Raw genomic sequence first — 22,539 nt, forward strand, 5'->3', positions numbered from 1 at the left:
AGCAACAAGAAATCCAGGAACGCTACTTGTGAAACAACAGGAAGTCTAAGAATACCACAAGCACAGCGACAAGACGTCTAAAAACGCTACCTGTGCAGCGATAGGAAGTCTAGGAACGCCACTTGCATAGCAACAAGAAATCCAGGAACGCTACTTGTGAAACAACAGGAAGTCTAAGAACGCCACATGCACAGCGACAAGAAGTCTAAGAACGCTACTTGTGCAGCGACAGGAAGTCTAGGAACGCCGCTTGCATAGCAACAAGAAGTCCAGGAACGCTACTTGTGAGACAACAGGAAGTCTAAGAACGCCACATGCGCAGCAACAAGAAGTCTAAGAACGCTACTTGTGCAGCGATAGGAAGTCTAGGAACGCCACTTGCACAGCGACAAGAAGTCTAAGAACGCTACTTGTGCAGCGATAGGACGTCTAGGAACGCCACTTGCATAGCAACAAGAAATCCAGGAACGCTACTTGTGAAACAACAGGAAGTCTAAGAACGCCACATGCGGAGCGACAAGAAGTCTAAGAACGCTACTTGTGCAGTGACAGGATGTCTAGGAACGCCGCTTGCATAGCAACAAGAAGTGCAGGAACGCTACTTGTGAAACAACAGGAAGTCTAAGAACGCCACGTGCGCAGCGACAAGAAGTCTAAGAACGCTACTTGTGCAGTGACAGGATGTCTAGGAACGCCGCTTGCATAGCAACAAGAAGTGCAGGAACGCTACTTGTGAAACAACAGGAAATCTAAGAACGCCACTTGCGCTGCAACAAGAAGTGCAGGAACGCTCAATACTTGCACACTTACGTGAACTACACGTGCACGTCTGAAATCCCAATAAGTTCTCCTAGGTCAATGAGTATATTCTTCAAATATAATTCTTTACTTAATGATATGAAAAGATTTAAGGAAAAACACTTTTTGTATTAATCAATTTTATTTTTATTATTCTGTCAATGACCGGGTACCAGCGAGTATTTGATGACCGCCGGGGCCATGAATTCTAACGTTGATACTCAGTTACATTAACGCAAATAGAAATTATATTACTCAGCGGCAAATTAAATTCTTTGATTGATAAAAAGGGCTATATATCAAATCCGTATCTGGACTTTCATTGAGTATTCAACCAGAACATTTAACAATTTCAATGCATCATAAATCAGCTAATCTCCACCTTTTTAACAAAAAAAAAGGTTAGCTTTTGTAATATAATTGAGGACATTAAACTGCTTAAAAGTCGTTGTATATATAGTTAATCTAACTCATTTTATTTATTGGGGAAAAAATGATAGTAAAAGTGAGTGAAAACTGAAATTCATTTAAAAATTGATAAAAATCTACCGTTCTGGTTTGACATAGGAAACATGTACATCGGCCTAATTCCAGATGATAAGATCTTTTCACTATGGTTTTATAAGTCGAACCTATGAGTTATTTGTACACTACACATTGATATACTGGTAAGTTTATGCTAAACTTTATTTTTATTTAGACACGAGTAGCTGAAGTTGAAATATTTCTGTGCCATCCTTCTATAATCACTCTTTCTTCATGTTAGTTACTTTGTTAGGTCGTTGTGCATCCGTCCGTTCGAAACATTTCATGCCCCAGCTATAAAATTTTAGAGCATACCCAACTTTTTTCTTCTTAGGCGTCTTATCAAGCCATCCGCAGCAGAACAGCCGCAGAGACTTTCTGATATCAGACAGACCTGTGATTTACATTGAAACACAAATTATGTGACGCACACAAGTTATATCTGCACTTATAAGGCCAATGTCTCGGGCAAACACCTAGCCATAAACACTAGAGGTAACTTCCCCCACAAACAAAGACACTAATTCGGGGATAGGCATCACTTACTAGTGGCACCTCGTATTTCCGTCTCGATTAAGTTATGACATTTTCTTAAGAAACTATTTTTTTTACCTTCATTTAATTTCCATTGGTTCATTATATCCCCATCACCTTAAAAAAGATTGCTTTGATAGTTTTGCTTCTAATACGAAACATGTGTCGATGGCCTCAGTTCTAATTTATAATCAAATTGTTAAGTACAGATAGAGTATAAACATTTGATATGTTCTTTGGCGCATCTTACTGCACATAGTGTGTTTTTGGTGACAGAGATTTCTGAAGTTGAAGGGAAGCAACTCCTGCGTGTAGTACAAAATTACTGAAAAACGGTATTATTTAAGCAAAACCAATGCGTTACATTTTTTTAAATTACACCAATTTTGCCGCTTCATCACCAAACTTTACTAAATACAGTGTACATATTTCGTTAAAATAGAAATGCGAACGGCGTTCCTGTTGTTCCTGACTTTACTGCAGTCAGGTAGAGGTGACTACCCTTGTCTGTGTACTTACGCAGTGGATACACCAATCTACAGTGGCCATAGTACATCGTCGTCTGTTATAAGTAGGTATCTACGTCATATAGTCCAGGACTCTTTTGGCAGACGAGAGCTTCATATTAGTAATTTATGCTGTAAACTTTTGGAAAACAATCTGTGGAATAAAATGTTTAATTTTATACATCGTGGATGGACGCGATATTTATCGTATTTTGATTTGTTTTTCATCACCAAACTGAAAAGGAAAAGTGAACGAACCAAACTAAGACGAAATATAATGTTCAATGGCGAATATACTGTACACGAACCGAATACAAAACATGGTCCAAAATCTGCAATGATATCACCCAAAGTATGATAATATTATATCTAAAAGTACGCCATTTTCAATTTATATTGTTTGAATTTCAAAATCATGTTATCAGATAATTTTGTTTTATTTTTCCATTTATGATTTTAACTTCTAATTTGTTAACAGATCATCTCTATGAATTTGACTGTACACCGACTTATCAGCCGACAGTCAACAGTGTACCGAAATGGCAGGCAGTTGTGAAAGATCACCAGGTAAGAGGTATAAGGAATACGCTAACGTCTGATCAAACCGGGAGAGGTAGACTAGCTCCTAGACTATGATATATCTTTTTACATTTTTATGATTGAATGTAGTGAACTGAGCCAGTCTATATTCTATGTCCAATATCACATGGTAATTTCAACATCAGTCCTGTGTGAAAATCTCTAAAATAGACTGGCTTTTGTCTCTATGAAATTGAATTTGTCAAAAAAGGGAAAAATATAGAAATATAGTTATTATCAGTCTAGTGGCTAGTCTACGGGAGAGGCTGCGAGTCCAAATCTACCTGGGAACACAACCACTCCCTCACATCCGGTGTAATAAAACTGCGATTTGTGACAAATCTCGAACTGTAAACTTACCAGTGATCATATAAACAGTTGTGATCAGAAACTTAGTCAGATTCTGAAGTCGTAACAAACCTTGGACCCTGATTTTACCAGGATGTGGCTTTTATAGGGACTCAGATAATAATTAGTATCAGCTAAAATCGGATTAAAAGAAGCTTCATAAAAGTCATTATTCATAATCGAACTATGAATTCGTTTAAGCTTAATGTATTCATCTTTTCTTTCATTTTCAAAACATTCAATCGCTGTAACAAAATATTTGATAAATACGGTTACGAGAAAAAATAAAAAATATTTCGTTTTTAACAACGAACTAAGATTTTAGGGGTGGTCTTGTGGTTAATTTTTCGGCCTGCCAAGCCAGAGGTCTTAAGTTCAATACCCAATAGGGTCACGACTTTGCCTTCTCATATGACACCAGTACTGTTTTTTTCTAAGAAGCGGACTCGTGAGCGAATCTACAGCCTGGCTGCATGGTTATTCTTTATAAATTCTGCAAACATTTTAGCATTTAATTATGGTACAGCTATGTTCGGAGCCAGGGGTAATAAAAAGTTTCAATATAGAAACAACCAGCTGGAGTTACTTCCCCTGTTAATGAAGAAACATACGGAAACCAGTTTAGCGATTCAAAATTTCACCACAGAGTCGAGCTAAAATAAATGAGTAAAAACAAAGGGCATCCGAATATTTAAGTTGGCGAATACAGATGTAGGCATCGAGTGGTAGATCAAACAGTTAAAGAAAAATAATAAATGACAGATAATAATGAATTTCAGTTGCATAGTTTAATCCTTTTTTAATACGTGTGTTTTAGTTTATTTTACTGTTTTATCTAGATCGGATTTGTGGAGTTGGGCTCTTTCCTTATGCAACAAACGTGTCGAGGGGACCCGGATCCAGTAGACACAGGTAGAATATTACTTAAATTCCTGATTTCAAAGCTGTAAGTAGTTATCGTGAAAACAGCAAGAAAACGAATGAATGAAAAATAACACATGTTGACTTTTTCAAAGACGTTATATCTAATATGTTAATTAGTGACTTGTAACTGGTATGGCACTCCGTCAGCCAGAATCATCTGTCTAACTCTTAGCATACTGGTGGAAATTGTATCTGCCTTTGCGACCAGTGCAGCCTGATGATCAGGATCAGCCTGCACATCCTTGCAGTCTGATCATGATCTGTACCGTTCGCTGTTCAGTCAGTAAATTTTTAGTGAATACCCCTATGAATTATAAATGGTAATGTCCAAACTGAAAGACAGAGTAGTTCATTTTAGAAACTTAGCAGAGTAAGAGCTAGGGCCTAAAGTAGACATCATGTTTAAGTGGACGCGAAATGATAACTGGCAAATAACGTATTCTCCGTATTATTCCGTTTGTTATCGGAGTCATTACGCCTTTTAGTTATTATTGCTTTCGAAGAATGCCGTATTACACGGAAATTGCCGAGTGCCATGCCGGGCTAACTACCATAAAATTACGGAAATTGCCGAATGCCGTTCCGTCTTGACTCCGTTAAAATATCATACAGCCTGACGGACGGATGAAAGGACTTATCGACTGATCTACAGCCCATTTTTGGGCAATTGTAGTTCTTGTCACCTTTTAATTCCATCTATACGATTCAATTCACGTGTGTATGAACCAATGTTTTCCCAATTCCGTTATCATTCGAATCGATTACAGTTAAAGTGACAACAGGTGCTCCCACTTCGAGCTAAACGACAGCGTCACATAGCTCGACAGTGACGTCAACGAATCAGCAGAAAGTAACAAACTCACCGACGACTGCTGGGTTTTCAAGTTCTCCAGTAACACAGACAATGCCCGCGTCAAAGTCCTCCACGGCAACATTGATGTAAACACAGAATTCAGTAAAACCTGCAACAATGTCCGCAAGAAAGTCTACACAGCAAACAACAACACCATCATCATCATCATCATCATCATCATCATCATCATCGACATCATCATCAGCAATAGCAACAACGACAACATCAACAACAACAGCTACTACTACTACTACAACAACAACACAAAAACCAGTGACTTACAAACTAGTGATCGCAACTTAAACACATCCTATTGGGAATAGTAAGTAGGTTTTACTCCCAAAAAAGCTTGTATCTGCGGTCCGTATTTTAGCTTCGTATCATACTAGCGTTATGTAATATAAATCGTAGATAATATTGTTATTGTTATAATCATCCCTACAAAGGTTGTCATACAGATATTTTAGATTTTTTAGAAGTATAAGTTTTTAGACTGCACGTGGGGCATTTTAACAGGATCTTTATATCCTGTGATGGAACTTGCGTTGGGTGTGGATTAATGTTCTGTGATCAAGTTTGATCAAGCTATAAAATCTTGGAATGGGGGAAACCTACAATTGCTTTATTATATTAAATAAGTCTCATTTTTCCATCTTCGTCGCTCTTCATCTTATGAAAATCCGTCGAGTAGGCCCCCTAAAATGGAAAATATTACCAAAATGCTACCTGAATCGGGGCATTTTCTCCGTGTGTACAACATCCAAAAGTCAGAAAGTATTTGTCCATTATACATAATTTTATAATTATTTCGTTTTTACATTTCAAATATTTGATTTCAATTGGGTGTTTTATTTTTTCCTTTATTTGGAACTATTTTCAGTTCATTTTTGCCCTCCCAACGTAATGGCGGCGGCGCGACATAATGGCGGCTATGCTAAAGTGCATGGCAACAGTTGCTATGAGCTTGTTCCCGCAAGAGCAACCTGGCAATACGCTGAGCAGAACTTTCGACATAAAGGAGGTCATTTAGTACACGTGTCCACCCCAGACGACGAAAACTTTGTCATGCAGTTTTTTTCGAGTCATAACTACAAAATAGCTGTGTGGACAGAACTTAATGACATCAACCATGAGGAGAATTTTTGGTGGTCGTCAGGTCAGGAAAATATAGTTTATAAGTATCAAGGAACTCGGACACAAGTTCTACTTCAATTTAGTTTTCTAATTCCTTAGATATAGGCCTATGTGTGAAAAAGGAATACATGCAAAGGTAGACAGGTAGATGGAACGAAAAGCAAACGGTTAAATAACAAGACTTAATCATAACCCATTCTAACATAAAAAATATTACTCAGATATGAAAAAAATACATGCAGAATGATATGATTCTAATAGATATGTAATAAATTCGGGGAATGTCACATTGTCTCGAGGCCATTGGCCAATATGACATTGCAAAAGTTACTGGGTCATTGCAGAAACGCATCTTTTTATTTACATTTTTCACTTATGATTAAAGGGTGCATGCTGAGCCAAAATGCATGGACAGTTACTGTTTGCTATAAAGGTTACACCCTCCCTCTGCATTGCAACGCAAATTACAATTAAATTGACCTAGAAGGGAAAACTTAGTTTCAAATCCTTCAAATGTCGATGTTCGACTTGCTTTATTGTATTTAAATCTTGCTTCTTCAGACTGAAATAAATCATACCTAGAGAATAAAGGCATGCCAGTTAAAAAACTCATAAAACACTATATTTTATATACAGGGGACAAGTTTGTGTATGCAAAATGGATGCCAGGAAGGAAGAGTAACTTTCAGCATCACAATTATGAAGATTATGTAGTCCTGGTTCCATACCTGCATGCTGGTTTCCTGCAGACATACGGCCAATGGGATGACGTTAATTGCAAGCAGATGTATCCATGGATATGTGAATACGGTACAGATTTTATTTAAAGACTTTTTATCAATTAAAAAAATGCCGTTTAAAACGCGAACAGTTCAATCAAGGCTAATAATATTGTTACTGAGTAACAACGCATTTCTTCTCCCTCAGTGACTGGTCATCAAATACCCACGGATCTCAGAATGCCACAAAATAAGATTGATCAATTAAGAAATTACAAAACGCACCGTTAAAAAACTACGTGACTTTCGACCGTAGACGACAATTCAAAGTTTTATTGTGTGCTTAATCGCAAAGGCGCAAGAACAGTATCCACCTTTGTTTAAGTACATAGAAATAAAATTCAAACGACTTAAATTTTTTTATAGGCAGAGTACCCTCCGAAAACGTATCCTCACCGCGGATACCCAGGTACTCTCAATACTCCATGTTCCTATAAATCTTGTTTCCATAAACATGTGCTTTATAAATTTCATATCATAAAAGATTGCCATTTTTGGACTGACTGCATTTGCATCATACAGAAAAGCCTTTAAATCAACCAGTATTGTCACACGTTATGACACTCGCCTCCGTGCACTTATTAAACAATTTTTGTGAATACTTATCTCCGATTTTTTTTTCAGATTTTCAGCCATCACATGGTACAACTTTAGCACCAGTAATAGACATTTCTAACGTAAACGTAAATCGGAAACGGATTACTGAATCCGTAAAAGTTATTTGCAAATAATGGTCTAAGGGAGATACTATTGCATTACTATTGGATGAAATTGTCTCCCCTAGACCACAAATTAGCCTAAAATTTTACGGATTCAGTATTCCGTTTCCTAATTACGTTTACGTTAGAAAGGTCTAATAAATCTATTGATGAACCTATTCGGTAAATAGACAAAACTTGAATAAATCATTGTAAAGCCATATTTCCTTAACCAAATCCTTATTCCATCTTTCCTGGAGATATCACGATCATTATATAAGTATATATACTGATTTACGCACGGAATATACGCATTGACCTTAGAGATGTTATTGAGTATAGTGCATGTACGCGTGTAGTAAGTATCTGCAAAAATTTATTAGATAAAAAAAATCGTGTTGCTTGTATATATATATTACATTTTGAACATCTACGGCTAAATTGCGTGAAAAAATTCTAATGTATCCCAAATGCAAAACGCTTATAGAATGAAATCTTACACGTGCGCGTTTAAATACAAGTATGAATTGACAACCTCTCCAATACTCAGTAAAAGCGACAAGCACCGTTCCTCAGTATCAAGTTCATCGAACAAATTCTTGTTGCGTCGCAGTGGAGTTCCTGGACTTCCTGTTGCTGCGCATTCATTCAGGTTGAAAATTATACTTCAAACATTATTATAGAAATTGAAATTGCCAAATTTTCCTTTGTAACAGATCTATAGCTGCCGGATACTTTGCATGGCTTTTTATAGAAGTAAATGTCATATTATCGCCAAGTTTCATAAAAATCTAAACTAGATTTATTAACACAGTGCAAAAGGTAATTTGAGCATTTCAATATCTAAGTGTGAATTTTAGACTTAAAATATTCATTAATATTGGCTCATATCTTCTGGTTGCTGCACAAGTAGAGTTCCTAGACTTCTTTGATGCCACGCAAGTAGCGTTCGTGGACCAAGTAGCGTTTCTAAATATCATGTTGCCGTGCAAGTGGCGTGCCTATACATCCTGTTGTTGCGAAAGTGGCGTTCCAAGATTTTCTGTTACAGCGCATGTAGTGTTCAAAGACATCCTGTTGCCGCGTAATTGGCGTTCCTCCAAGATTCCCGTTGTTGCGCAAGTAGCGTTCCTAGACTTCCTGTGCACGACTTACTGTTGCTGCGCATAGAGTACTAGTACCCATCCTGCTGTTGTACATGCAAGTAGTCCCAGATACAACTTACTTTATAACAAGTCCGAATATAGATATGGTGCACACATACAAAAATTGCACTAACATGTAGTTTTAATCAGCAATTAGCGATGTTTTTCCACCCACACCCATTCGCGTTCATCCAGTTTGAAAATAGACACACGCAGATTGATGTGAAAAGACGAGTTCTCTTTAGACAACTCCCTGGACACCATCCCCATCTTTACTTTTTCTTGGAAGCGCCAGTAGTGAAAATAATTCGGCGCCAAGGCCCAGTGCCAGCGCTTGTGCTTATATAAAACAACATCTTTTCCTAAATGATCGGGGTCAGTAAATTTATTGTTGGCACCAGGGCAGAAGGTGACTAGCTGCTAGTGTGAAGTTTATTTTCTGTCAATGAACTTTCATCCTGTAATGATGCTATTTGAATGCCTAGGTGTGATATCATCTTTAAATTCGCAGAAAGCGGAGAGGTTAGCTATTATTATAGGAGGAAGTTATTAAATGAGTGACAAATGTAAGGACAGTGACCTAAATTACGTTCCTAAAAGGGTCTGTTATAATAAAACATGGAAAATAATGCAGCTAATACAAAATGCTTACATGATTAGATACTCGTGATACAAAAATCTGGTAAATTTCGGATATTTTTTATTGGAGAAAATGAATTTTATTCTGATACTCTGGATTTGGAAAAAAAGACAACCTTTTCAAAGAACACGATTCAGTAACAACACATTCAACATTTTGTGACAGATCATCAATTAATGCATAAACAACAATACCATAAAACAATTAACTTCTGAATATTATATTGCAACACATTTCTTTCTTTAGATTTATAACTGGTATAGCTCCTTTTAGTGAAAATTACTATTTTCTAAAAAGTTTGCTAAAAAAGCAAACTTTCTGAGAATGACATGTACTCCTCTGATATTTGACAGTTATAAAGCCAATTCATACAACTGTAAACATCCTGATGAGTTATTTGAACAGAAATACATCATATGTGAGTTTTTGTTGTTGTTTTTTCACGCGGTATTTCCATATCTGTCCTCTAGGTGACACGAGCATGTTCTGATTATATCCTCATCTATCTTGTTCATGCTGAGAATATAATTGTATATATTTGTTCTCGATGAAGATGTGAGAAAATCTGTCATTGGGGATCGGCTGTATTTGTGATTGAGAGATTACAAATTTCTGCAATAATATGATATTTAATTGCATACACGACACCAACGCCTGCACGGCCAATCCTTCTATACATGTACATTTAGCATTTGTTTTACACGGAGTTATTTAATATTGGTGCAAATTAGTCATAATTTGTCCAGAAAATACGCTCTTCTAGTAACGTGAGATTCTCAAAATGTAGGCATGTCTTGAAAGAAGCGTCCAGAGAAGATACAGAAGACAAGGTAGGCGTTGAAAGAAAGGCAAGAGGCCCAAATGGGCATGAGTTACTCACTTGAGGAGGACACTGATCTGTCAGCATTGCTTCTATCAAATCCATAAAGCGTCCATGAAAAGGGTTATCAGTTGTTAGCCAAAGGGTTTCGCGGAACCATTTGAACAAAGTTTAGAGACGTCCATTCAAGGATGCTTCAGACCAAGTTTGAGTATGATTCATCAAGCAGTTCATGACAATGGCTCGTTTAAAGATTGTGTCTATTTGTAGTAGCTGTGATGGCTCCAGACAAAGCTGAATCATTTAAAGAGACTCAAGAGAGGATCCTACATGACTGTTGCAGGCCAAGTTTGGTGAAGATCCAAAAAGTGGTTAATGAGAAGAAATCGTTTATATTTTTTTTTTCTTCAAATTTCAACTCTAGTTGCCCCTAAAATAAGCGACTGAGTAAAACTGAGAATGGGGTATTTACATCAAGTTTCGATCTATCAAGCGATTCTTGATGCTTAAAGATTTTTTTTCTCTTTTTAGCTTTCGCAGCCCATTAAAGGACAAAGCTTAACACTTTGAACAAACCTCAAGGATGCTACAAATAAGGTTTAGTGAGTATCCATCAAGTGGTCCATGTGTAGCTTTTTTTAGTAGTTTTTTTTCTGTCTTTAGTTCTCATGGCCCCTTAAAGGAGTCAAGTGGGAACACTAAAGTTGAAAACAACTTACAGAGGTAAACAAAAGGATGCTACAGACCAAGTTAATGTGATCTCGAGTGAAAATCCATCTAGTGGTTAATGAGAAAAAGTCGAAGTCTGAGAGAGATCTACACAAACATGCTACAGATTAAATTTGGTGAACATCCTTCAAGTGGTAAATGAAAATATCTTTAAATTTTATTTTTCAGCTCTGGTGACCCATAAAAGGCGTAAAGTGGACTCATTTGAACAAATACAAGAGATAACCATACAAAGATTCTGCAGATTGAGTTTGGTGAAGATCTATCCAGTGGTTTGTGAGAAGATGTTTAACAAGAGCTGTCCGTAGGACAGCGCGCTCGACATTTCTCAGTGCTTGCCTCTGAATTAGAGCTTTGCCAGTAAAAAAAATCCAAGTTAAAAAGGGACATAACTCTGTCAAAATTCAAATCAGAGTGTTATGGTAATTGTGTCTCCTGGTGTAGACTTTGATAGTTAATAACTGTTTTGAGTTTCAAGTCAAAAGTGTTAATAGTAACCGAGATATCTGACTTTTATCAAAAATTTTAACAAAAATTCTAAGTTAAAAAGGGACATAATTCTGTCAAAATTCAAATCAGAGTTATGGGGATTGTTTCTCCTGGTGTAGACTTTGATGGTAAACAAGTATCTATAAGTTTCAAGTAAAAAGCTTCGATAGTGACATAGATATTTGACTTTATCAAAAACTTTAACAAAAAATTCTAAGTTAAAAAGGGGCATAATTCTGTCAAAATTCAAATCAGAGTTATGGGAAGTGTGTTTCCTGGTGTAGATTTTGATAGTAAATAACTGTTTTGAGTTTCAAGTCAAAAGCTTTAATAGTATCAGAGATATTTGACTTTATCAAAAATTTTAACAAAAAATTCTAAGTTACAAGGGGCATAATTCTGTCAAAATTCAAATCAGGTTTATGGCGATTATTCCTCCTGGTGTAAACTCTGATGCTAAATAAGTATTTTAAGTGTCAAGTCAAAAGCTTTGATAGTAACAGAGATATTTGAATTTATCAAAAACTTTAACCAAAAATTCTAAGTTAAAAAGGGGCATAATTCTGTCAAAATTCAAATCAGAGTTATGGGGATTGTTTCTCCTGGTGTAGACTTTGATAGTAAATAACTATTTTATTAAGTTTCAAGTCAATAGCTTTAATAGTATCAGAGATATTTGACTTTATCAAAAACTTTAACCAACAGCGACGCCGACGCCGGGGCGAGTACAATAGCTCTACTTTTTCTTCGAAAAGACGAGCTAAAAATTGTTTTATTTAAGCGTTCTGAGCCCGACCATGCACAATGGACGTCGAACGCTGGATCATCCACCTGTAGGCTACTAATAATTCCGACTGAACAAAGTTCAGCAAAACTAAAAACGAGTCACACAGAAAGAATGAAGAACGTAAAAATGACAGCCAGAGAAACTCTCGACCTAAAGAAATCGAAACACATGACATTAATGACATTCAAAGCAACTCTCGACAGAGAGAATGGGGAACAGGTTAATGGCATTCAAAACAACACCCATCATAGAGAATGGGGGAACAGATCAATGGCTTTCAAAACAACACCTGACGTAGAGAATGGGGGAACAGATCAATGGCATTCAAAGCAACTCCTGACAAAAAGAATGGGAAACAGATTAATGAAAAGAATGGGGATCAGATTATTGACATTCAAAGCAACTCCCGACAGAAAGAATGGGGAACAGGTTAATATCATTCAAAGCAACTCCCGACAGAAAGAATGGGGAACTGATTAATGTCATTCAAAGCAACTCTCAACAGAAAGAGAGGGGGAACATATTAAAAACATTCAAAGCAACTCCCAACAGAAATAATGGCGAACATATTACGGACATTCAAAGCAACTCCCAACAGAAAGAATGGAAATCAGATTTATGGCATTCAAAGCAACTCCCAACAGAAAGAATGGGGAACAGATTAATGACATCCAGAGCAATTCCCAACAGAAAGAATGGAGAACAGACTTATGACATTCAAAGCAACTCTTGATAGAAAGAATGGGGAACAGGTTAATATCATTCAAAGCAACTCCCCAAAGAAATTAATGGGAAATAGATTAATAACATTCAGAGCAATTCAAAACAGAAAGCATGGAGAACGGATTAATGGCCTTCAGAGCAACTCCCGATAGAATGAATGGGGAACAGGTTAATATCATTCAAAGCAACTGCCTTACAGAAAGCTAAGAGAACGTATTAATGGCATTCAACCTAAAAAGACATTCTCTCTTTGAAGTGAACAACCTTAGTTATCTTACATTAAACATTTCGTATGAAAAATATGTTGAAATGTATCAAGTGGAACCATTTGAACAAACTTGAGAAATGTTCATGAAATCCATCAAGCAATTCATCAGAAAAAAATCATTTAAAAGGTTTTTCTAGTTTTAGCTCTTGTTGTCATTAAAAGGAGTCAAGTGAAACCATCTCAATACAATTTATAAAGGTCAGCAAATCAGCTACAAAGTTTAGTGAAGTTCCATAGAGTGGTTCATGAGAATCTATTTATAAGCTTTTTTTCTATTGCATCTTAATGTAGACAAGTGGAACTGTTTGAACACACTTGAGGGAGGTCTATGCCAAGATGCTACAGACCAAGTTTGATGTAATTCTGACTGCCATTTTAAGTTTAAGAAAGAAATCTGAGGCTAGCAGACATTGGACAGAGTACAATGAAAGACAGACACCTAGTGATCACAAAAACTCACCAAAGGACTTATGAGCTAAAAATATCTCAATTTGTGTTTCTGTGACATCACCTGTATTAATGTGCATCTGATTCAGGTGTTTAATTAAAACTTACTATGGAATAGAACAACACATTAATTAGAGACTTACCCTAAGCCCTCTTTAAACAAGGGAAACAATCTGTTTATATAATGAAATTTGTTGAGTGAACACCGTTTGTTAATCCTAATCCTATCAATGTTATGCCAGTGCAATGGAAAAGTAATCTATCTAAGTTAAATGCTATGCATGATAACACAGGCATACATCTAACAGTCCTAAAATTGATTTCATTGATTTTCTCTAATTTCTAGATGTTTTTCCTATACTTTGACGCATATATATGGATAAAAGAGATTGTTCTATTTCCAGCAGTAGCCTTTTCAACATATTTTATCTTGTGAAATTCTGTGGGTTTTGACTTTTTCAAAAAAAAATTGTCTGTTTGTTGACAAATTTCACCACAGAAAATGTCACACTTTCCCCAGGGCATTAACTTATTTGATTTTTACACAGTTTTCTATTCAGATGGATAATCTGTGTGGCAATTATACATGCCTTTTATCTGCATAGAGGTAAAAAGTGCATAGTTTGCATGGGGTTCTAGGTCAATAGCCACCTAAGCCTACATTGTGACATCTGTTCCAAGCCTCAGATAATGCTTTATTGCTCAGCAGTATATCCAGGGAGAAAGTTATTATGATCAGCAATTAATGATATGCACTGCTGAAAACCCAGAACAAGGTGATGCTGTTTTGAGCTCTTCACAAGAGTACATATCACTCACCAGCATAATATGAATTTGGTGTATATCATAAAGTTTTCTGAATAGCAATATAAATAGTGGAAACTAGCCCCACTGGTACATTTACATGAATCAATTACCCTTATTTACATTTTACATGTGTATAGAAATTGTTTCAAATGTAGACCATTATGTTTTCTTAGGACAATAATTGAGGATTACTGGTAAACCTGTGTCCTACTTCTGAGAAAAGCCAAGTAAACAGGCTATAAAACTGAATTTGGAGACCAGTATGAAATCTACAGTTACTATATCTGATTGGCTGTTCACAGTATTTGAACTGACCAATGGCAAGGCTGCATTTTCAGACTGGTCTCCAATCTTGGCTACGAGACTGGAACCTCAACAGGGGCGTAGTGAAAACCATGGAAATGTAATATAGCCTAATAAGTGCAAGTTGGACTAGAAAAGAAGGACTTAAAATATGTTCAGGAAAAAAACTGAGATAAAACAATTCTTTTTCTAGCTCTGTATTTTGGACTTTTTATAACATCCTTAAACAAAATATTCCAGTATGCCACAAATCATAATAAGTCTATAACAAATCATTACATATGATAAAATCAACAAGTAAAATGATGAGTATTTATTCATACAAAACATGTTAAAAACACATTCCACACAACAGTAACAGAAACACGATACTTTAAAATTAAATACAGATACACCCCTATTCTGTAAAAATTAAATTAAATATCTTAAGTTCCTGAAAAGAGAGGCAATAAAAAAGTTGTGTTGATTTAAAGACACCCATATTGTTCCATATGTGCAGTAAAACAAAATGACTGATATAAGGTAAACAAGAGGGCCAAGATGGCCCTGGGTCGCTCAACTGTGTAACACTACATAACAGTGTAAACATGTTTTACCCAGTGATTTCATGAAGACAAATATTCTGACCATTTTTCATTAAGATTGGACCAAAACACATACCTTAGTGACCTTTACCCAACATGACCCATATTTGAACTTGTCCAAAATTTCATGAAACAAACATTCTGACAAAGTTTCAGGAAGATTTGAGCAAAAAAAGTGGCCTCTAGAGCCTATACGAGCTTTTCCTATGATCTGACCCTAGTTTTTGACCCCACATGACCCAGATTTAAAATTGTCCAAGACTTCATGATAACAAACATTCTGGCCAAAATTTATGAAGACAGAAGCAAAAATGTGCCCCTAGGTTGTAAACAAGCTTATTCTTTGATTTGACCTGATGACCTAGTTTTTGACCCCACATGACCCAGATAAAAATTCATACATATTTCATGCAGACAGACATTCTGACCAAGTTTCTTGCACATCAACTGAACAAGAGTGTTAGCAAGTGTTTCCTTTGATTTTACTGGGTAACCTAGTTTTTGACACCATATGACCCAGTTTCAAACTTGGCCTAGGAATCATCAAGATAAACATTTTGACCAAGTTTCATGAAGATAGGGTCATAAATGTGGCCTCTAGGTTGTTAACAAACTTTCTTGGATCTAACCTAATGACCTAGTTTTTGACTTGACATGACCCAGTTTCAATCCAGGCCTAGAGATCATCAAGGTAATCATTCTGTGCAAGTTTGTATCAAATCAGAGCATAAATGAAACCTCAATATGTCTGAGATGGCCAAAATAGAATATTTTGTCCCTTTCAGGGACAGTAAATCTAGAACCCATGATAGAATTTAGCTGGTTTTTGAAAGGAACCAAGATCTTATTGTGACTTAAGTTGTGTAAAAGTGTGGTTAAAATCAAATACAAAATGTCACTTCTATCATGTTCACAAGGTAAAAATTACCAAGTTTTGGCTCTTTTAGGGGTCAATCAGGGGCCGTAACTCCAGAATCTATAATTGGATCTGACAGTTCCATCACGGAATCCAAGATTTATTGTTGTTGAAGATATTTTGCAAGTTTGTATCAAATCAAACCATACATGAAGTCTCTATATGGCTGCAGAAGCCAAAATTGCAAATGTTGGCCCTTTAAGGGGCCATAACTCTGGAACCCATGATGGGATCTGGCAAGTTTTCAAAGTGAACCAAAATATTATGCTAATACAAGTTGTGTACAAGTTTGATTTAAGTTGATTGCAAAATGTTGTCTCTATCGTGTTTATAAGCCAAAAATAGCAAATCTTTGGCCCTTTCAGGGGCCGTAACTCGAGAACCCATTAGGGATCTAGCCAGTTTTCAAAAGGAACCGAGATATTACGCCAATATAAGTTGTGTGCAAGCTTGATTAAAGTTTATTAAAAATTGTGGTCTCTATCGTGTTCAGAAGCCAAAAATGACAAATTTTGGCCATTTACGGTTCCATAACTCTGGAACCAATGATGGGACCTGGCCAGTTTTTGAAAGGAACTGAGATATTATGCTAATACAAATTGTGTGCAATTTTGATTAAAATCAAATACAAAATGTGGTCTCTATCGTGTTCACAAGGAAGTTGTGAACGGATGAAGGGTGATCACAAAAGCTCACCCTGTCATTATGTGACAGGTGAGCTAAACAAGAGCACTGCCTTGTGGGTGCTGACGCTCATCTGATTTTTTTGTATAATAGAAAAATTGTCCTATCAATGATTTTCTTAGTCCAAAAAGGGTCATAGTTGTTGCAAAAAGCGGGATGGAGTTATGTCTCTTGATGTACAGAGTCAGCTTATGATGGTGAACAACTGTTGCAAGTTTCAAAGCAATAGCTTGAATAGTTTAGGAGAAAAGCTGACCTAAACATAAAACTTAACCAATAAATCTGATATTTTCTAAGTCCAAAAGGGGCCATAATTCTTGCAAACAGCAGGACAGAGTTATGTTTCTTTCAGCTTATGATGGTGAACAAGTGTTGCAAGTTTTAAAGAAATAGCTTTGATAGTTTATGAGAAAAGCTGACCTAAACAGAAAGCTTAACCAAGAAATCTGATTTTCTTAGTCCAAAAGGGGCAATAATTCTTGAAACAAGAGCACCTCCTTGCGGGTGCTGACGCTCATCTGATTTTTTTTGTGTAATAGAAATATTGTCCTACCCATGATTTTCTAAGTCTAAAAAGGGCCATCATTCTTGCAAAAAGCAGGATAGAGTATGTTTCTTGAATTTCAGTGTCCACTTAAAAGATGGTGAAAAACTGTTGCAAAGTTTTAAAGCAATAGCTTTGATAGTTATGAGAAAAGTGACTTAAACATAATACTCACCAAAAAATGATTTTCTAAGTCCAAAAGGGGCAATAATTATTGCAAAAAGCAGATGGAGTTATGTTGCTTGCTGTACAGGGCACTTATGATGGTTCAACAAGTGTTGCAAGTTTCAAAGCAATAGCTTTGATAGTTTAAGAAAAAAGTTGACCAAACATAATACTTAAACCAAGAAATCTAATATTTTCTAAGTCCAAAAGGGGCCATAAATCTTGCAAAAAGCAGGATGGAGTTATGTTTCTTGCTGTACAGGTCACTTATATGGTCAACAAGTGTTGCAAGTTTCAAAGCAATAGCTTTGATAGTTTAAGAGAAAAAGTTGACCTAAACAAAACTTAACCAGAAATTGATATTTTCTAAGTCCAAAAGGGGCCATAAATCTTGCAAAAAGCAGGATGGAGTTATGTTTCTTGCTGTACAGGGTCAACTTATGATGGTCAACAAGTGTTGCAAGTTTATAAAGCAATAGCTTTGATAGTTTAGGTAAAAGATGACCTAAACATAAAACTTAACCAAGAAAACTGATTTTCTAAGTCCAAAAGGGGCAATAAATCTTGCAAAAAGCAAGATTGAGTTATGTTTCTTGATGTACAGGGTCTGCTTATGATGGTGAACAAGTATTCCAAGTTTCAAAGCAATAGCTTTGATAGTTTAGGAGAAAAGTTGACCTAAACATAAAACTTAACCAAGAAATCTGATATTTTCTAAGTACAAAAGGGGCCATAAATCTTGCAAAAAGCAAGATGGAGTTATGTTTCTTGCTATACAGGGTCAGCTTATGATGGTGAACAAGTATTCCAAGTTTCAAAGCAATAGCTTTGATAGTTTAGGAGAAAAGCTGACCTAAACATAAAACTTAACCAGGCAACGCCGACGCAGACGCCGACGCCGACGCCGACAACCGCTCAAGTGATGACAATAACTCATCATTTTTTTTCAAAAAATCAGATGAGCTAAAAAGCAGAATGGAGTTACGTTTCTTGATATACATGGTCAGCTTATGATGGTGAACAAGTGTTGCAAGTTTCAAAGCAATAGCTTTGATAGTTTAGGAGAAAAGTTTACCTAAACATAAAACTTAACCAAGAAATCTGATATTTTCTAAGTTCAAGAGGGGCCATAATTCTTGCAAAAAGCAGGATGGAGTTATGTTTCTTGCTGTACAGGGCCAGCTACTGATGGTGAACAAGTGTTCCAAGTTCCAAAGCAATATCTTTGATAGTTTAGGAGAAAAGCTGACCTAAACATAATACTTAACCAGGCAACGCCACTGCCAACACCGATCAAGTTATGACAAAAACTCATCTTTTTTTTTTCAAAAAATCAGATGAGCTAAAAAAATGAAGGCAGTGGCTAGGTAGCCGGTTCCGGCTACCTAGACCTTTAGTCTACGTAGCCGGTTCCGGCTACCTAGACTAAAGGTCTAGGTAGCCGGCTCTATATATACATATCGTATATGAACATGTAAGTAAAGTTAGCCGGCTTTAATAAACTGTATCTATAAAAGATTATTTATAAGGATCATTATATTATTTACCTGTTTATTTTGCCGCATTTACACACTCATATCACATCGGCGGACATTTTGTTATGTTAAAACATACTCGATACATATTCAAGATACAGTGATTTATTCTTAAACGAAAACAGAACAAACAGTTAAAAAAAGGCAAAACAAAGAGGAGTGCGTAAATACGGCGAAATAAACAGGTAAATCACAAATAGTAAATAATAAGTCACAAAAATGTAATTTATTTAACTAATAAAATGATCCTTTATAACAAAGTTTATCAAAGCCGGCTACCTTGACTTACGTGTTCATTTATGATATGTATATATATAGAGCCGGCTACCTAGACCTTTAGTCTAGGTAGCCGGAACCGGCTACGTAGACCTTTGGTCTAGGTAGCCGGAACTGGCTACCTAGCCACTTCCAAAAATGAAATCATATCAATTTACTTTTACAAAAGCATAAAAAGTCCCCTAAAGCAGCTATCAAAAGATAGAGTATACATAATAATATTGTATGAAAAGCACCAATTTCAATGTTACACATGAACTTATACAGTACAGCAATAAAGGGAGGTAATAAAAACAATGCCTCCATCAATATTATTATGTTTAACAAACATATTTAAATTTATCACATGTTTAGATGAAACTTTTACTGAAAATCAGAAATGGCAAGAAAATAATACATTTCCTGTCCATAATAAAAATGTGGCTGTCTCTTTGTAAAGAAGTTTATATTTTAAAACAAAGAGCTGTCAGTAAGACAGCCAATGCTCCACTATTCCAACTGCTTTCCCAGAAACAGGAATATTACCCTAAATGTAAAAATATCTATACAGTTTCAATCCAGTATCTGAATTAGTTTTTGAGATAGTAACTTGAATATAAAACTTTAACCAGTATTTTCTAAGTCCAAAAGGGGGCATAATTTGGCCAAAATGCAGGTCAGTGTTATGGGACTTGATGCTATCACTTAGTTTTATAACCCTGAAGACACATGTGAAGTTTCAATTCAATATCTTCATTAGCTTTGGCTATAGAAACTTGCAAGCAAAATTTTAACCAGGATTTTCTAAGTCCAAAAGGGGGGCATAATTTGGCCAGAATACATGTCAGAGTTATGGGACTTGACCCAATAAGGTTGGTAATTAACCTAGAAAAAGAAAAAATTAGTTTCAAAGCTATATGCCTTTAAATAATAGCTCCCGGTATATGTACTTCCATGCAAAACTTTAACCAAGGTGTATCACTGACACCGATGCCAATGCCAAGACCAGGGTGAGAAGAATAGCAAGACTATTCTTCAAATAGTCAAGTTAAAAGTCTTGTCAATATATTATATATAAAATGCTTTACACAAATAACAATTTACATATATACAACTGCAAAGAGATGAGCCTATATTTCTTCATTGTGGAGATATAAGTACTTAATTACTACATCAAATTTGATTAAAATCAATGATTTTCCAACAATCTAAATTTAAAACAAAGTCAAAGAAATAAAAGTACATTTCGTAATTCTAAAATTTTCTTAAAAATGTTCTTAAATATTACATCAGTTGCTTTTTAAGTGAACGTAGTAAAACAGTCATTAAAGAAAGTTGTGATTTCATACTTAAGAAGCATGTTTGTGAATAACGCATGATTATATATGCGTCCAGGTATATATGAGTCGTGTCATGAGAAAACCAACATAGTGGGTTTGCGACCAGCATAGATCCAGACCAGCCTGCGCATCCATGCAGTCTGGTCAGGATCCATGCTGTTCGCTTTCAAAGCCTATTGCAATTGGAGAAACTGTTAGTGAACAGCATGGATCTTGACCAGATTGCGCGGATGCGCAGGCTGGTCTGGATCCATGCTGGTCACAAACCCACTATGGTGGTTTTCTCATGGCACGGCTCATATAGTCAGTCTGTGCTATCAAAATTCACAAAGTCCTGTGAATCCGAATGGTACACGTTACTTATAAAACTATCAGTTTATGTTTTAAAAATAGATTAGAAATGTAGATTTACCTTTTTGCAAACAACTTAAAAATTTATTGAACATTTTGTAGCAGACGATCATTTTCTTGTATATGAATTTACTGCATGTTAATATACAAGTGCTAAAATTGCAACCCCTCCGTTAATTTGTATTACGTGGCTCTTGTATAAATTGCCAGTCAGAAATTTATGCTATTAACCAGTCTTAAGTTTAACACAGATTTAGCTTGGACAAAGTCAAATCTTGAGAAAAAAGCTTTTAAGGCTTTGTTTCTGATGTCATATAATACAGTAGAAACTCCATATCTTGAACTAGCTCCTCTCCAAATTCCAGCTATTTCAAAGACATTTTCAAATCCCGTCCCGAAAACATGTGCACAAAATATCATTTTAAGTCAAATGTCAGCTATCTTGAAGCAAAATTATTAACCTTTTGTCTGACCAGAAACACATTCAATAAGTGTTTTATTACACAACATCAAAAACTAATTTTCATTGATTTTTTTTCCCGAGTTATTAGCCTATCAAATATGTTTTGAATATCCCCTATCCTGCTAAATTTCTATAACGAACTTGTCCATCTTTCAATTTGGACAGAACCATTAAAGGCGTGCATACCAAAAGGACACTGACTGAATGGCGAACAGTGCAGTTAATGATCGGACTGCATAGATGTGCAGGCTGATCATGATCTACTGGGCTGGTCAATCATGTCCAGCATGATAAGGGATATACACTGGTCATATTGCACAAACTATGAACTGAAGATTTATATATAGAGTGATAAAATGATAAAAATCTGTAACAAATAATTAATATAGGGTAAAATGTGAAAATAAAATGGAAGACTTTACACATATGATACTAGGCTTTAGCCTGCTGGCAGCAAGTAATTCTACCTTTGAGACCTGTGAAGACCAAACTCAGCCTGCACATCTGCACTGTTCACTATTCAGTCTGTAAATTTTCAGTAAACACCCCCCTCAAATAAACAAGAGCACCGCCTTGCGGGTGCTGACGCTCATCTGATTTTTTTTGTATAATAGAAATATTGTCCTATCCATGATTTTCTAAGTCTAAAAAGGGCCATCATTCTTGCAAAAAGCAGGATAGAGTTATGTTTCTTGATGTACAGTGTCCACTTATGATGGTGAAAAACTGTTGCAAGTTTTAAAGCAATAGCTTTGATAGTTTATAAGAGAAGTTGACTTAAACATAATACTCAACCAAGAAAATGATTTTCTAAGTCCAAAAGGGGCAATAATTATTGCATAAAGCAAGATGGAGTTATGTTGCTT

The 22,539-nt window shown here is 35.9% G+C and overlaps 1 protein-coding gene and 1 long non-coding RNA gene across 2 annotated transcripts; one reads left to right on the forward strand and one right to left on the reverse strand.

The window, feature by feature from the left end:
* The first annotated feature begins 5,970 nt into the window (after positions 1 to 5,970).
* Positions 5,971 to 7,028, forward strand: LOC123527039 (brevican core protein-like). The gene is made up of 2 exons (XM_053522646.1): positions 5,971 to 6,223; positions 6,838 to 7,028. The coding sequence occupies exons 1-2, from the start codon at positions 5,971 to 5,973 to the stop codon at positions 7,026 to 7,028; spliced, it is 444 nt and encodes a 147-aa protein (XP_053378621.1).
* Positions 7,029 to 15,017: 7,989 nt separating this feature from the next.
* On the reverse strand, positions 15,018 to 17,509 carry LOC128548512 (uncharacterized). The gene is made up of 2 exons (XR_008367125.1): positions 17,441 to 17,509; positions 15,018 to 17,276 (listed from the first exon to the last, which is right to left on the reverse strand). It is a non-coding gene; the product is annotated as an uncharacterized LOC128548512 (long non-coding RNA).
* Between the last annotated feature and the right edge of the window lie 5,030 nt (positions 17,510 to 22,539).

This window comes from Mercenaria mercenaria, chromosome 14 (assembly GCF_021730395.1).
Source record: "Mercenaria mercenaria strain notata chromosome 14, MADL_Memer_1, whole genome shotgun sequence".
Classification (NCBI taxonomy): Eukaryota; Metazoa; Mollusca; class Bivalvia; order Venerida; family Veneridae; genus Mercenaria; species Mercenaria mercenaria.